This window comes from Aotus nancymaae, unplaced genomic scaffold (assembly GCF_030222135.1).
Source record: "Aotus nancymaae isolate 86718 unplaced genomic scaffold, 86718_ANA_hifiasm-v0.15.2.pri h1tg000041l, whole genome shotgun sequence".
Classification (NCBI taxonomy): domain Eukaryota; kingdom Metazoa; phylum Chordata; class Mammalia; order Primates; family Aotidae; genus Aotus; species Aotus nancymaae.
The window spans coordinates 29995558-30010243 of record NW_026988455.1 but is presented as its reverse complement, the minus strand read 5'-3'; the positions used below and the strand labels follow the sequence as shown (position 1 = coordinate 30010243).

The window sequence follows — 14686 nt, the reverse complement described above, 5'->3', positions numbered from 1 at the left end:
GCAGTCTAAAGTCAACCTGAGAGGGTCCAGCTTGGTGGGGGGAGGGGCATCTGCTATTACTGAGGTTTGAGTAAGCGATTTTTCCCTCACGGTATAAACAAAGACTCCAGGAAGTTTAGACCGGGAGGAACCCACCACAGCACCACAAAGCTGCTGTAGCCAGACTGCTTCTCTAGATTCTCCTCTCTGGGCAGGGCATCTCTGAAAGAAAGGCAACAGTCCCACTCAGGGGCTTATAGATAAAACGCCCATCTCCCTGAGACAGAGCACCTGGGGGATGGGGTGGCTGTGGGCGCAGCTTCAGCAGACTTAAACATTCCTGCCTGGCAGCTCTGAAGAGAGCAGCGGATCCCCCAGTACAGTGCTCAAGCTCTGTTAAGGCACAGACTGCCTCCTCAAGTGGGTCCCTGACCTCTGTGCCTCATGACTGGGACACACTTCCCAGTAGGATTTGACAGACATGTCATACAGGAGAGTTCTGGCTGGCATCTGGCAGGTGCCCCTCTAGGACGAAGCTTCCAGAGGAAGGAGTAAACAGCAATCTTTGCTGTTCTGCAGCCTCCAGTGGTGATACCCAGGCAAACAGGGTCTGGAGTGGACCTCCAGCAAATTTGAGCAGACCTGCAGAAGAGGGGCCTGAGTGTTAGAAGGAAAACTAACAAACAGAAAGGAATAGCATCAACATCAACAAAAAGGACGACCATGCAAAAACTCCATCCAAAAGTCACCAACAGTAAAAACCAAAGGTAGATAAATCCACGAAGATAAGAAGAAACAGAGCAAAAAGGCTAAAAGTTCCAAAAACAAGAATACCTCTTCTCCTTCAAAGGATCACAACTCCTCACCAGCAAGGGAGCAAAACAGGACAGAGAATCAATTTGCTGAATTGACAGAAGTAGGCTTCAGAAGGTGGGTAATAACAAGCTCCTCCAAGCTAAAGGAGCATGTTCTAACCCAACGCAAGGAAGCTAAGAACCTTGAGAAAAGGTTAGAGGAACTGCTAACTAGAATAACCAGTTTAGAGAAGAACATAAATGACCTGATGGAGTTGAGAAACATGGCACAAGAACTTCATGAAGCATACACAAGTATCAATAGCTAAATTAATCAAGCAGAAGAAGGGATATCAGAGATTGAAGATCAACTTAATGAAATAAAGTGTGAAGACAAGATTAGAGAAAAAAGAATAAAAAGGAACCAACAAAGCCTCCAAGAAATATGGGACTATGTGAAAAGACCAAACCTACGTTTGATTGGCATACCTGAAAGTGAAGGGGAGAACAGAACCAAGTTGGAAAATGCACTTCAAGATATTATCCAGGAGAACTTCCCCAACCTAGCAAGACAGGCAAACATTCAAATTCAGGAAATACAGAGAACATCACAAAGATACTCCTTGAGAAGAGCAACACCAAGACACATAATTTTCAGATTCACCAAGGTTAAAATGAAGAAAAATATGTTAAGGGCAGCCAGAGAGAAAGGTCGGGTTACCCATGAAGGGAAGCTTATCAGACTAACAACAGATCTCTCTGCAGAAACCCTACAGGCCAGAAGAGAGTGGGGGCCAATATTCAACGTTCTTAAAGAAAAGAATTTCAGCCCAGAATCACATATCCAGCCAAACTAAGCTTCATAAGCGAAAAACAAATAAAATCCTTTACAGATAAGCAAATGCTAAGGGATTCTGTCACCACCAGGCTTGCCTTACAAGAGTTCCTGAAGGAAGCACTAAATATGCAAAACAACAACCAGTACCAGCCACTGCAAAGAAAAACTAAAATGTAAAGACCATCATCACTATGAAGAAATTGCATTGACCAATGGGCAAAATAACCAGGTAGCATCATAATGACAGGATCAAATTCACATTAACCTTAAATGTAAATGGGCTAAATGACCCAATTAAAAGACACAGACTGGCAAATTGGATAAAGAATCAAGACTCATTGGTGTGCTGTATTCAGGAGACCCATCTCATGTGCAAAGACACACATAGGCTCAAAATAAAGGGATAGAGGAATATTTACCAAGTAAATGGAAAGCAAAAAAGCAGAGGTTGCAATCCTTGTCTCTGATAAAAACAGACTTTAAAACAACAAAGATCAAAAAAGACAAAGAAGGGCATTACCTAATGGTGAAGTCATCAATGCAACAAGAAGAGCTAACTATCCTAAATATATATGCACCCAATACAGGAGCACCCAGATACATAAAGCAAGTTCTTAGAGACCTACAAAGAGACTTAGACTCCCACACAATAATACTGGAAGACTTTAACACCCCATTGTCAATATTACGCAGGTCAACAAGACAGAAAATTAACAAGGATATTCAGGACTTGAACTCAGCTCTGGACCAAGCAGACCTAATAGACATCTACACAACTCTCCACCCCAAATCAACAGAATATACATTCTTCTCAGCACCAAATAGCCCTTATTCTAAAATTGACCACATAATTGGAAGTAAAACACTCTTCAGCAAATGCAGAAGAATGGCAATCATAACAGTCTCTCAGACTACAGTGTAATCAAATTAGAACTCGGGATTAAGAAACTCAACCAAACTGCCCAACTACATGGAAACTTAACTCTGCTCTTAAATGACTACTGGATAAATAATGAAATTGAGGCAGAAATAAGGGACAAAGACACAATGTACCAAAATCTCTGGGACACAGCTAAAGCAGGGTTTAGAGGAAAAATTATTGCACCAAATGCCCACAGGAGAAAGTGGGACAGATCTAAAATCGATGCCCTGACATCACAAAAGAACTAGAGAAACAAGAGCAAACAAATTCAAAAGCCAGCAGAAAAGAAATAACTAAGATCTTGGCAGAGCTAAAGGAGGTAGAGACACAAAAATCCCTTCAAAAAAATCAATGAATCCAGGAACTTGTTGTTTGAAAAGACTAACAAAATAGATAGACTGCTAGCCAGACTAATAACGGAGAAAAGAGAGAAGAATCAAATAGACACAATAAAAAATGATGAAGGGGATCTCACCACTGATCCCACAGAAATACAAACTACTGTCGAATAATACAAACTACCATCAAAGAACACTAGAAACACCTCTATGCAAATAAACTAGAAAATCTAGAAGAAATGAATAAGTGGCTGGACATATACACCCTCCCAAAACTAAACCTGGAAGAAGTCAAATACCTGATTAGACCAGAAACACGTTCTGAAACTGAGGCAGTAATTAATAGCCTACCAACCAAAAAAAGCCCAGGGCAGATGGATTCACAACTGAATTCTACCAGAGGTACAAAGAGCAGCTGGTACCATTCCTCCTAATGCTATTCCAAGCAATAGAAAAAGAAGGATTCATACCTAACTCATTATATGAGGCCAGCATCATCCCGATAATAAAACCTGGAAGAAACACACACACAAAAAAAGGAAAATTTTAAACCAATATCCCTGATGAACATCGATGCAAAAATTCTCAATAAAATACTAGCAAACCAAATCCAGCAGCACATTAAAAAGCTTATCCACCAAGATCAAGTTGGCTTCATCCCTGGGAAGCAAGGCTGGTTCAACATACACAAATCAATAAATGTAATTAATCCATAAACAGAACCAGTGACAAAAACCACATGATTATCTCAATAGATGCAGAAAAGGCCTTAGATAAAATTCAACACCCTTCATGCTAAAAACACTCAATAAACTAGGTATTGATGGAACGTATCTCAAAATAATAAGAGCTATTTATGACAAACCCACAGCCAATATCATACTGAATGGGCAAAAGCTGGAAGCATTCCCTTTGAAAGCCAGCACAAGACAAGGATGCCCCCTCTCACCACTCCTATTCAACAAAGTATTAGAAGTTCTGGCCAGGGCAATCAGGCAAAAGAAAGGAATAAAGGGTATTCAAATTGGAAAAGAGGAAGTCAAATTATCTGTTTGCAGATGGCATGATGTTATATTTAGAAAACCCCATCATCTCAGCCCAAAAACTCCTTAAGCTGATAAGCAACTTCAGCAAAGTCTCAGGATACAAAATCAATGTACAAAAATCACAAGCATTCCTACAAACAGAAAGCCAAATAATGAGCAAACTCCTCTTCACAATTGCTACAAAGAGAATAAAATACCTAAGAATACAACTTACAAGGGATGTGAAGAACCTCTTCAAGGAGAACTACAAACCACTGCTCAAGGAAATAAGGGAGGACACAAACAAATGGAAAAACATTCCATGTTCATGGTTAGGAAGAATCAAGATCTTGAAAATGGCCATAACACCCAGAGTAATTTATAGATTCAATGCTATTCCCATCAAGCTACCATTGACTTTCTTTACAGAATTAGAAAAAAACTACTTTAAATTTCATATGGAACCAAAAAAGAGCTTGCGTAGCCAAGACAATCCTAAGCAAAAAGAACAAAGCTGGAGGCATCGTGCTACCTGACTTCAAACTATATTACAAGTCTACGTTAACCAAAACAGCATGGTACTGAGGCTGAGACAGGAGAGTCACTTGAACCTGGGAGTCGGAGGTTGCAGTGAGCTGAGATCACGCCAGTGTGCTCCAGCCCAGGTGACAAGAGCAAGACTCTATCTCAAAAAAGAAAAAAAAATAGGAAGAAAGGGAAAAAGAAAAAAAGAAAAGAAAGAAAGAAAGAGAGAGAGAGAAAGAAAGAAAAGAAAGAAGGAAGGAAAGAAAAAGAAAGAAAGAAAGAAAGAAAAAGGAAAGGAAAGGAAAGAAAGGAAGGAAGGAAGGAAGGAAGGAAGAAAGGAAAGAAAAGAAAGAAAGAAAGGAAAAGGTCTCCCAATTTCCTGGTCTATAATTAAAGACTTGCTTCATCACTGAAGGTCACAAGTTGTGAAACTATCACCATCCCAACAGTATATAGACAGTTAAAACCTTAACTAAAGAACCAGCAAACTCAGCCTAGGCAACATAGCAAAATCCCTTCTCTACAAATAAAAGTTAAAAAGAAAATTAGCCAGGTATACTGGCAGAACTTTTAGTCTCAAATACCCATGAGACTGAAGCAGCAGGATCACTTGAGCCCAGGAATTCAAGGCTGCAGTGAGCTATAATGGCACCACTGCCCTCTAGCCTAGGTGACAGAGTGAGACCCTGTCACCACCTCTCCAATAAAAAAAAAAAAAGAACTGGCAAACACCAATGTCCCTCAGGGTGGGGCTTTTCAAAAAGCGCTAAGGTATTCAAAGTCTGAAACAAAACACCCAATGAGTCTTGCCCAAGTGTGAGCCAAGCTAGTCACAAACCATGACTCAATGGAGTTCTCTTAATTATTCCCTAATAAACAGCAGCCAACATTGTTTTCTAGACTCTGACCTCCACTTCACCATCTGCACAGTCTGAGCAGATAATGCCAACGCCCCACTGCACAGTAAGAAACTCTTTCTTGATGTTTAAAAGTATAATGCATTTCTTTCAGTTTTCCATAAATGCTGTCTTCTCTGCTCAACCTTTGCTAGAATGTCCCTCTTTCCCTAACCGCACCTTTTCTCAACACACTTCCCCATTTATTAGCCAGACAATGTCTACTTTTTCCCTTAAAGCTCATCTCAGGCATCACCTACTCCAGAAAACCTTCTTGGCCCTTCCCAGGCTGGATGGAGGCCCCGCAGTGGCTGCTCCAGCATATCTATACAGGAGACACGCTAAGGGTGAGCGTCTAGTAGGAAGCAAGGAAGGGGATGTGGGACTTGTTTTGAAATCACATTTTATAGCAAGGTACAATTTTGGCTGAGATATTTGCCAGAAAAAGAGCAAAGTTTTTAAAGATGCTCTTATTCACGCTTGAAATGTGAGTGAGAAAATATCAGTGATCCATTTCAAATGATATCTTTTTTATAAGAATATCTTATTTTATAATATCTTTCCAGTAACTTCGGAAGGTGATTACAGTTGCACAACGTGAATTACTTAATACCACTAAACTGCACACTTAAAAATGGCTAACATGGTGTCCCCTTGAGCTTTGCCCACCCCAAGCTCATCCTCTGCTCGTGAGGTCCAGAACAGAAGGGCCTTCGGCGGCTGGGCGGCAGGCAGCTGTGCCTGTCCCAGGACTGTATGAGGCACAGGCACCGCAGAAGAAAAAGATTTTTTAAATGGCTAATATGGTAAATTCTATTATATACATTTTTTACCACAATAAAAATAAATAAGGAGAAAGAAATAAACCACAAATAATATATTTTTTTAAAATAGTAACATTGGATGAGGGCCACTAGAGATTAGAGAAAGGTGATGCCTTCCCCCAAGCCACACTCTGGTTCTACTATTGGCCCCTTTATGAGCTCCAATAATGTCATAGTGTTCTTCTATCATAATAGTGCAGCTTTGAATCTGTTTATGTGTCTGTCTTTTCTACTAGATTGACAAGGACCTATTCATTTTTTTTGTATCTCTGCTACTCAGAACAGTCCCCAACAGAGGTACTCAATAAATGTTTGTTTGGTGGATGGATGGCTGAATGGATGGAAGAGTGGTAGAGTGGATGGGTAAGTTGGTGGATGAGTGGAAGAGTAGATAAATGATGAATGAATTAATGGATAGTTGGGTGGATAGATAGATAAAGATATTTTCTTAAATTTTCAGTTCTGTCTTCAGACTAGAAGCTAACAATCTTTGCTCTCTATCTCTCTCTATCTCTATCTCCATTTCTCATAACATCAAGAAAATGTTTTATATTTAACAACTGTTCAATACACTATGAGAGTAGGCTGCCATTTCTTACCCAGTAAACACACTAAAGAAAGTCTGGCAAAAGGAAAGAAGTAATATTTAACCATATATATTGGATAATAGCATTAAAAGCTATCCTTTCTCTAAAGGAGGTACAATTTGGAGACAAACTTAAACCACCTTCCTCTCTGTGGCATATGATTAAAATCTGCTTTGTTCTTCTAATTTGCTATTCTCAAATTACCACACTGCTGCTGGCACTGCAAACTCAGGCTTCACAGCTGCCCTTGAATTACTGCATAACTTTTCCTCCTTTTTTTTTCCTTTTAATCAGCACTGAACGAAGAAGGTGCCATCTACACATGGTGGAAAAACTGTCTTCAAACTTGGAGGCAAAAGGTCTCATACAAGGTGCCCCCTTGTGTCAGGATGACTCTCAGCAGAAATACTTCTCCCCTGCGGTTTAGGAACACAGGAGGTGAAGTTATCCTTGATGGGGTTCCAGGTGGCATAAAATAACCTGAAGTGTATTTTCCATCCCTACTCTGAAGCGTTTATTACTCTTCCACCTGAGCCTTCAAAAGAAAGAGAGCCTGACATGGCAGTGGCTAGTGCCTAAGCAAAGAATAATAAGAATAAAATACATTGTTTTCCTATTTTTCTAAAAGTCCTCTAAATACCATGCTCTGCATTGCTAGATTTTCACTTCCAGAGTCAATCTCAAAACTACAAGGTAAATTACCTTAAAGGACAGATAGAAAATTTTATTAGCATCACCATTCCTTTTTTCCTTTTTACAACTTCTGGGGAGTTAACTTGAAATTTCAAACTACAAGCAATATTTATACCATGCCAAACATGTAAAAGGAAAACGGAGGTAGCTTTCAATTATCTAGCTATGTTAGATGACAAAATACTGATATAACCATAAACTGATTGCAATTTTATTTGGATGTACATTCAGCCACAGGTTACAAAAAGAAAGTAGACAGGGAAAGAATTTAAACTGTGTCCTTGGATGACAGTTCTAAGACATCAATGTGCTTTTTCTACCCAGAGGTGTGATCTGTGTATGGCTTTTCTCTTGAGCTATTAAAAAAATTGTCAGTGAAAAAGAATTACATCATTTAGACTACTGAGAACATTCAAAAACAAAATAATGGTAATATTGAGTGTAATAAGAGCAAACCTAAAACTCAAGACACAATACCCCATCCTAATCTTGCTAAATATGAGACATTGGACAAATCCTATAACATCTCTGTTTAAAGCAATCTCAATTTAATCAATTTAATACATATTATTCTTATACTCAAGATATCAAGAGGACTATAAGTGTAGAGAAAGGTTGCTGCTAAACAAAGAACCAATAAATACTCAACATCTCATATCATTGTAGACAATACCTACACAAGCTACAGATGACAAAGACTAGCGTTATTATCTTCAGAACAATGGACAGTAATATGAGTACAGACCAGCCAAAAAAAAAAACATTAGCTAGAAACATCAAGGAAGAATTATTAGTCAACTAGTTAATTAGGTGTTTGTCCTCTCTTCTATTAATAAGGCTAACTAGTTACTTATTTTTTAAAGACCGCTTGATTTTATCATGATATTCATTTAGTAGATAATACTGTGTTTGAATTTTCAGTTTATGTGTAAAGCCCTTGGTTCAGTTAATCTTGACTTTCCAGATAAATGTTTAGCATCAAGGACCAGAGTTTTAAAGCAACAAATTGTATTTCCAAGGTGAGAGATTATAAGGCAAACCCTGATCTGTTAACATGTTAATTGCTTTCCCCTGCTACAGAATAATCATATTTCAAATGTTAGCATAATACATACATATATTCAGATAAAACTCTATTGCACATCTAAGATTCAGGTCATTGCATTATTAATATTAGATTTTATAGAACTTGAATTAATTTTAATTAATATTCACAATAACCCCCTGAAAACTACATACAAAACAAAATTTGCCAGAAGAGATATCTGAGATATAAATAAATATTAAATAAAGGTAAATTATTGCTGCAGAACCTGCAAAGCTGCTCCTCATATAACATGTTTAATTTTGTAGCATGTCGATAGGATTTTAAAATGTATTATCTACTTAATGCTCATGACACTGTCTCAAAGGGCAACTTCCCTAGAAAGAAAATTGTATGTTTTGAAACTCAGAAACTTAAAAACCAAGCAAGGTCTTTTTCATTTGGAAGTCTAAGCCAGGACATGAAAATTAATTAAGAACAGAAAAATGCTTTTCCACTGACAACCCTGGTTTGGCTGCCCCATTTGTAGAAGAAAATAGAGACCAGCTCTGGTTCAGATCAGAGCTGCCTAACAAAGGAAAAATGTTTAAGTACTATTGGAAAAAATTTCAGAGCTCACAATTCATTGATTTGATCTACAAGCATGTCCCAAGCAGAAATACAGACAAAAAAGGAAGACCTGTCATGGTGGTTTTGTTCATACCACATGGTTTCTGCCACCACTTGCAAGGACATTGACCACTCCCTTACTTGTCTCTCTATGTCAGACCTGCAGCTCTGGTAACTTTCATCTCTTATATCCAACCGTCTATTGAGAATTCGCCACTCAGATGCCCTACAGGCACTTCAAAATCAACATACCCAAAATGGAACTCATTCTCTCTTCCCCCAACCTGCTTCTCCTCTAGTCTATCTCTTCAGTGTCAGCTTCTGAGAAAGTGTCAGGTGTGTGACTTGCACATTTGCTCAGAGACCCGTGCCTAGAAGGGCCCTGTACTTGGCTTAATGGTCTGCTATTACCACTTTGAAATTATTAATAATTTTTTAACAAAGAACTTTACATTTTCATTTTGCACAAAACCACACAAATTATGTGACCAGGCCTGTCTCTCCTGGAATGGCATTGCCATTACCCAGTCACTGAAACTAACCATGTGGAACTCATCCCAGATTCTCCTTTCCTTAACTCCCACATTCAGTCAACCTGTTTCATGCCTAGGGTTTTACACCAAGCAAGCAAGAGATCATTTTGCTTGTAATGCCCTTTTCCTTCTTCTAGTAGAGTTTACCTCCACTTGTCCTTCAATTATTAATCAAGATTCACCTAGACCAGAGATACTTACTGATGCTCCAGCCTGATTTGGTGCCTGCTCCTGGTCCTCCACCTGCATTTACCTGTCTCTACATCTGTCGTTCTATCCTCGCATCACTATTCTCTCTTCCCCCAACTGACTGTGAGCCTCTTGATGGCTGATTTTGTTTTCTTTTGTATCTCCACTTCTCAGCTCTGTGCTAGGAATATAGAAGATATTTAACAAATGTTTATTGAATAGGATTGACATAGTTTCAAAAAACTTTAATTTACTTTTCAAAAACATAACTACTCCATCAATACAAATGCTCTTCCTTTTTAGGATAAGCTTCTTCTTTTTTTTTCTAAAGTGGTCCTCTCTTTTCCATTCTGCACCTTCAGAGAAAATTGACATACCCAACAGCTCAGCTCCAGAGCTTAAGTTACAGCTGGAATGCATTTTGCCCTGACATCCAGGGTCATTGTCCCTCAGAGTCACTTCTGCAAGTAAGGACAGCTGGGCCCCTATGCCTCCAGGGGCTTCCAGGCACTGCTGGCTTATACACAATGACTTGTTTGTGCCAAGATATTGCCAGAGCTTTTCAGAAATACCACCAGGATTCCAGGGTACAGGAAAGCAAGAGTGGAAAGCATGACCCAGAGGGACAAGAAGGCTGTCACTAACCCCAGCTCCATGTGCTCTCCTGGACATGCGACACTTCATCAGATTTGCCATGGGAAATGCTGTTTCAAAAAGCAATCTCTTGATTTGGTTGGAACAAATAGTGAAACGGAATCATTCCGTGCCCAGCAACAGTGTCCAATCAGCACTTCTTTACACCTGTGACAGGCACACCAGGATGGATTTCTTGATTCATTCACTCACTTACCCATATTCATTGAATATCTACTGAAAGATATGCACCAGAAATACATAATTGAGGGAGATAAAGGCCAAAAAGGAACAGACCCACCCCCACTCGAGGAGCTTAAAAATATTATTAGGAGAAAGGTAAATTCCACTAACGTCTGACTATTCCAGATGTGGGCCGCAGACCAGCCACATAAGCACCACCTGGAAGCATGCTAAAAAAGTCAAATTTCAGGGCCCTTCCCAAGACTTCCTGAATCAATCTGCATTTGAACAAGAGCACAGAAGATCCACAGAAACATCTGACCAAGAAGCACTTACACACCTCTCCCAGAGCTCAGTGTTGAACTTGACCCTTCTGAGCCTGAGTCAAGTTCAAACCTCAGCTGCAAAATCTGCCCGAATGGCTCCTCACCCTAGTCCTATTAGATTTCCCATCTCTGGACTCCTGCTACTTCATAGGAAGAGCAACTTGAAATTCTCCATCACAGGGTGAGAACTAAAAGAGGGCCATGTTATCTTCCCAATGCCTAACACTTATGCCATGTGAATCTCAGATTCTCATGGGATAAATTCTGATATTTCTATTCCCGCAAAATTTTTCCGTTTTCTCAAAATGCCTACTTGGAAAAAGAAGTAACAACTTAATAATTCAAATGACTAATGGGCCTGATTCAAATGCTTTACAGTTTAAACACTTCATGTATAGCTGTATATTTTCCATGATCGAAAGAAGGGTCACAAAGTAAGACACAGCTTTATACAATTATTAGAGTTTAAAAAGTTAAGAGTCAGTTGGAGAGGGCGACTAGAAAATGTTTATTACAGTAGAGCCCAGTCTTGTCCTTCTACTCTTAATATTGTTGTAAACACAGACAAACACACACGCATGCATAGTTGCTACTAAGAATTCCAAATATAATATACAATTTTCTGTGAACACGCAGTATTTTTTATTTAATTGACATCATTTGAGATACTTGTAACTTATGATCTTGGAGGCACAGAAAATGTATGTAAGTTCTATTTTGTTTTACTTAGGGTTGTTTTTTTTTTTTCCAGGAAGTTCAGTAAATGGACAGTTGCCTAAATCAGGAATTTTTATTTTATTTTATTTTATTTTATTTTATTTTTTGAGACAGGGTCTGTCACCCAGGCTGGAGTGCAATGGCACAGTCGTGGCTTATTGAAGCCTCCGCCTACCTAGCTTAAGCAATCCTCAGCCTCCCAAGTAGCTGGGACTACAGGCACATGCCAAGCCCAGCTAATTTTTGTGTTTTTTGTAAACACAGGGTTTCACCATGTTGCCCAGGCTGGTCTCAAACTCCTGGGCTCATGTGATCTGCCCACCTCAGCCTCCCAAAGTGCTGGGATTATAGGCATGAGCCACCACACCCAGCAATTCTTCAGCATGTTGGCCTCAAAACTCCTTTACACTATTGAGTATCTGTAAAACCTTTATTTATATTATATTATATATATGTGTGTGTATATAATTATTAAAAATATTCAATTATTGATTCATTAAAAATGACAATAAACCCACTGTACACTAATGTAAAGAACATATTTTTGTTTAAAAATAGCTATGTTTTACAAAATAAAGTAATAATAAAAGTAGCATTGTTTTACATTTTTGCAAATATCTTTAATGTTTGACTCAACAAAGAGGTGTACTCTCACATATGCTTCTTCATTCAATGTGTTGTAATATCACACATCTTGTAGCCTCTAGAAAACTACACTGAACACTTCTGAAAGACTGAAAGTGGAAAAGGTAAACAACATCTCAGCAGAATGACAAGACAATTAGAGCTGTTTTTATCAACAAATGGTACTGGGACAACTCAATATCCACATAGAAAAGGATAAAGTTAGACTCCTATCTCACACCATACACAAAAATTGACTAAAAATGGATCAAAGATGGGGAGTGGCTGTTAATAGGTAGAGATTTATTCTGGAGTGATGAAAATGTTCTGGAAGTAGGGAGTGATGATAGTTGCAAAGTCTTATGAATATATGAAAATCAACTGAATTGTACACTTTAAAATGATGAATTTTATGATATGTGAACCATGTATCAATTTTAAAAATGGATCAAAGTCTTAAATATAAGAGCTAAAACTGAAACTGTTTAATGAAAACCTAGGCGTAAGTCTTTATTACCTTAAGTTGGGCAATAGTTCTTAGCTATGGCATCACAAATACAAGCAACAAAAATCATATATATAAATTGGACTTTAACAAAATTAAAAACCTTTTGACCCTATCAAGAAAGTAAAAGATATCCCACAGAATGGGTAAAAAATATTTGCAAATCACTTATTGTGTAAAGGATTTCCGTCCAGAATACATGGAGACTCTTACAACTTAATAATAAAAGACAACCCAATTTAAAAATGAGCAAAAGGTCTAAATGAGCAGTTGTCTGAAGAAGACATGTAAATGACCAATAAACACATGAAAAGATGCTCAACATTAGCCATCAGAGAAATGCAAATCAAAACCACAATGAGATACCCCTTCATACCCACTTAGAATGGTTATAATCAAGCATATAGATAATAACAGGTGTTGGAGAGGATGTGAACAAATTGAAACCCTCATGCACTGCTGGTGGAAATGTAAAATGGTGCAGCCACTTTGAAAAACTGTTTGGCAGTTAATCAAAAGATTAAACACAGAGTTACCAAACGACTAGTAATTTCACTTGTAGGTATACATCCAAGATAAATGAAACTCGTCTAGAGAGCAACTTTTTAAGGAATGTTCATAGCAACATTATTCATGATAGCCAAAAAAATATTCATCAGCCCAAATGTTCATCAGCTAATAAACAGATTAACAAAATGTGATATATCTACACAATGGACTATTATTCAACAAGAAAAAGGAAGGAAGTACTGACCCATGCTACAATGTGGATAAACCTTGAAAACATTGTACCAAGTTAAAGAAGCCAGACACAAAAGTTCACATATTTTATGATTCCATTTTTATCAAATGTCCAGAATAGACAAATCTATACAGACAGGAAGTAGACTAGTGATCGCCTAGGACTAGGAGGTCTGGAGGGAAATGGAGGTATGACTGCTAAAGGGCAAAGGTTTATTTTGGGGATGATGAAAATATTCTGAAATTGATTGTGGTAATGACTGCACAACTCTGTGAATATATTAAAAATTGTATACCTTAAGTGGGTGTGTGACATGGAATATGAACTATATCTCAATAAAACTGTTATCCAAAAAGGTAAACAATATCTTAGTATTATTTTGAAAATAGTTTTAACAGCATGGATTCCTTGAAAGGATCACAGGGACTTCCAGAGTTCTACAGACTACACTTTGAGAACCACTTACCCTAGACAAAGCATCTAGAGTAGATATTGTGGGTTACCTTTTTAGGAGCCATTTCCCCCTTCCTCCTACCTGATTTTAGGTGTTCACTCTTCCCCACACAGAACATCACCACAGGGGAAGTGGATCCCACCCTGAGTGCCAGGGTGGAGCTCTGCACCTTAAGCTAATCAGCACATTCTCTTCCCCTGGTTATAGTCACTGCCCCAGGGGTGAGCATGTGACCTGGGAGGTCCAATCAGAATGACTGCACAACTTCTGCTTGCGATGCTGAATTGGAAATGGCTTCTCTCTTCCTTTGGTGTTGTTGGCCGTGAGATCGGCACTTCTGCCAAGGATCTCTTGACCAGCAAGAGGGTCCTAATACCTGGAAGAGAGAGTGCGCGGAAGAGAAGAGAGATAGAGAAATGGGTCTGGAGGTCTGATAAGAGCTATGCTCAGATCAGCGATTTATTCTTTGTGCACATGATCTTATATATGATTTTACATACAGTGACTGACGTCAGTCTTCTTACAGAATCATTGTCAGGGGGAAAGCAGAATCATTATCAAGGAGAAAACAGAAAGTTACAAAGTAACCAAGGAAAGTACAAAATAACCAAGGAAGGGGGCAACATACAAGTTTACCTAAAGGTCACAAAAGATTCTTATCCTCTTATCCATTGTTACAGAAAATGACGTTAAGGCAGGTGGGCA

General features: G+C 38.6%; 1 protein-coding gene across 3 annotated transcripts in view; it reads right to left on the bottom strand.

Annotated features, from left to right (window-relative positions):
- Positions 1-14686, bottom strand: part of FRMD3 (FERM domain containing 3) — a 297724-nt gene that overhangs the window by 275278 nt on the left and 7760 nt on the right. The window contains exon 1 of one of the 3 annotated variants that reach the window (XM_064361621.1): positions 9810-10109. The exons of the other annotated variants lie outside the window; for them this stretch is intronic. Coding sequence (XP_064217691.1) covers positions 9810-9857 — 48 coding nt within the window. The 5' untranslated portion in view covers positions 9858-10109. Of the gene's footprint in view, positions 1-9809; positions 10110-14686 lie in introns of those variants that run through there. 3 annotated transcript variants of the gene reach the window in all.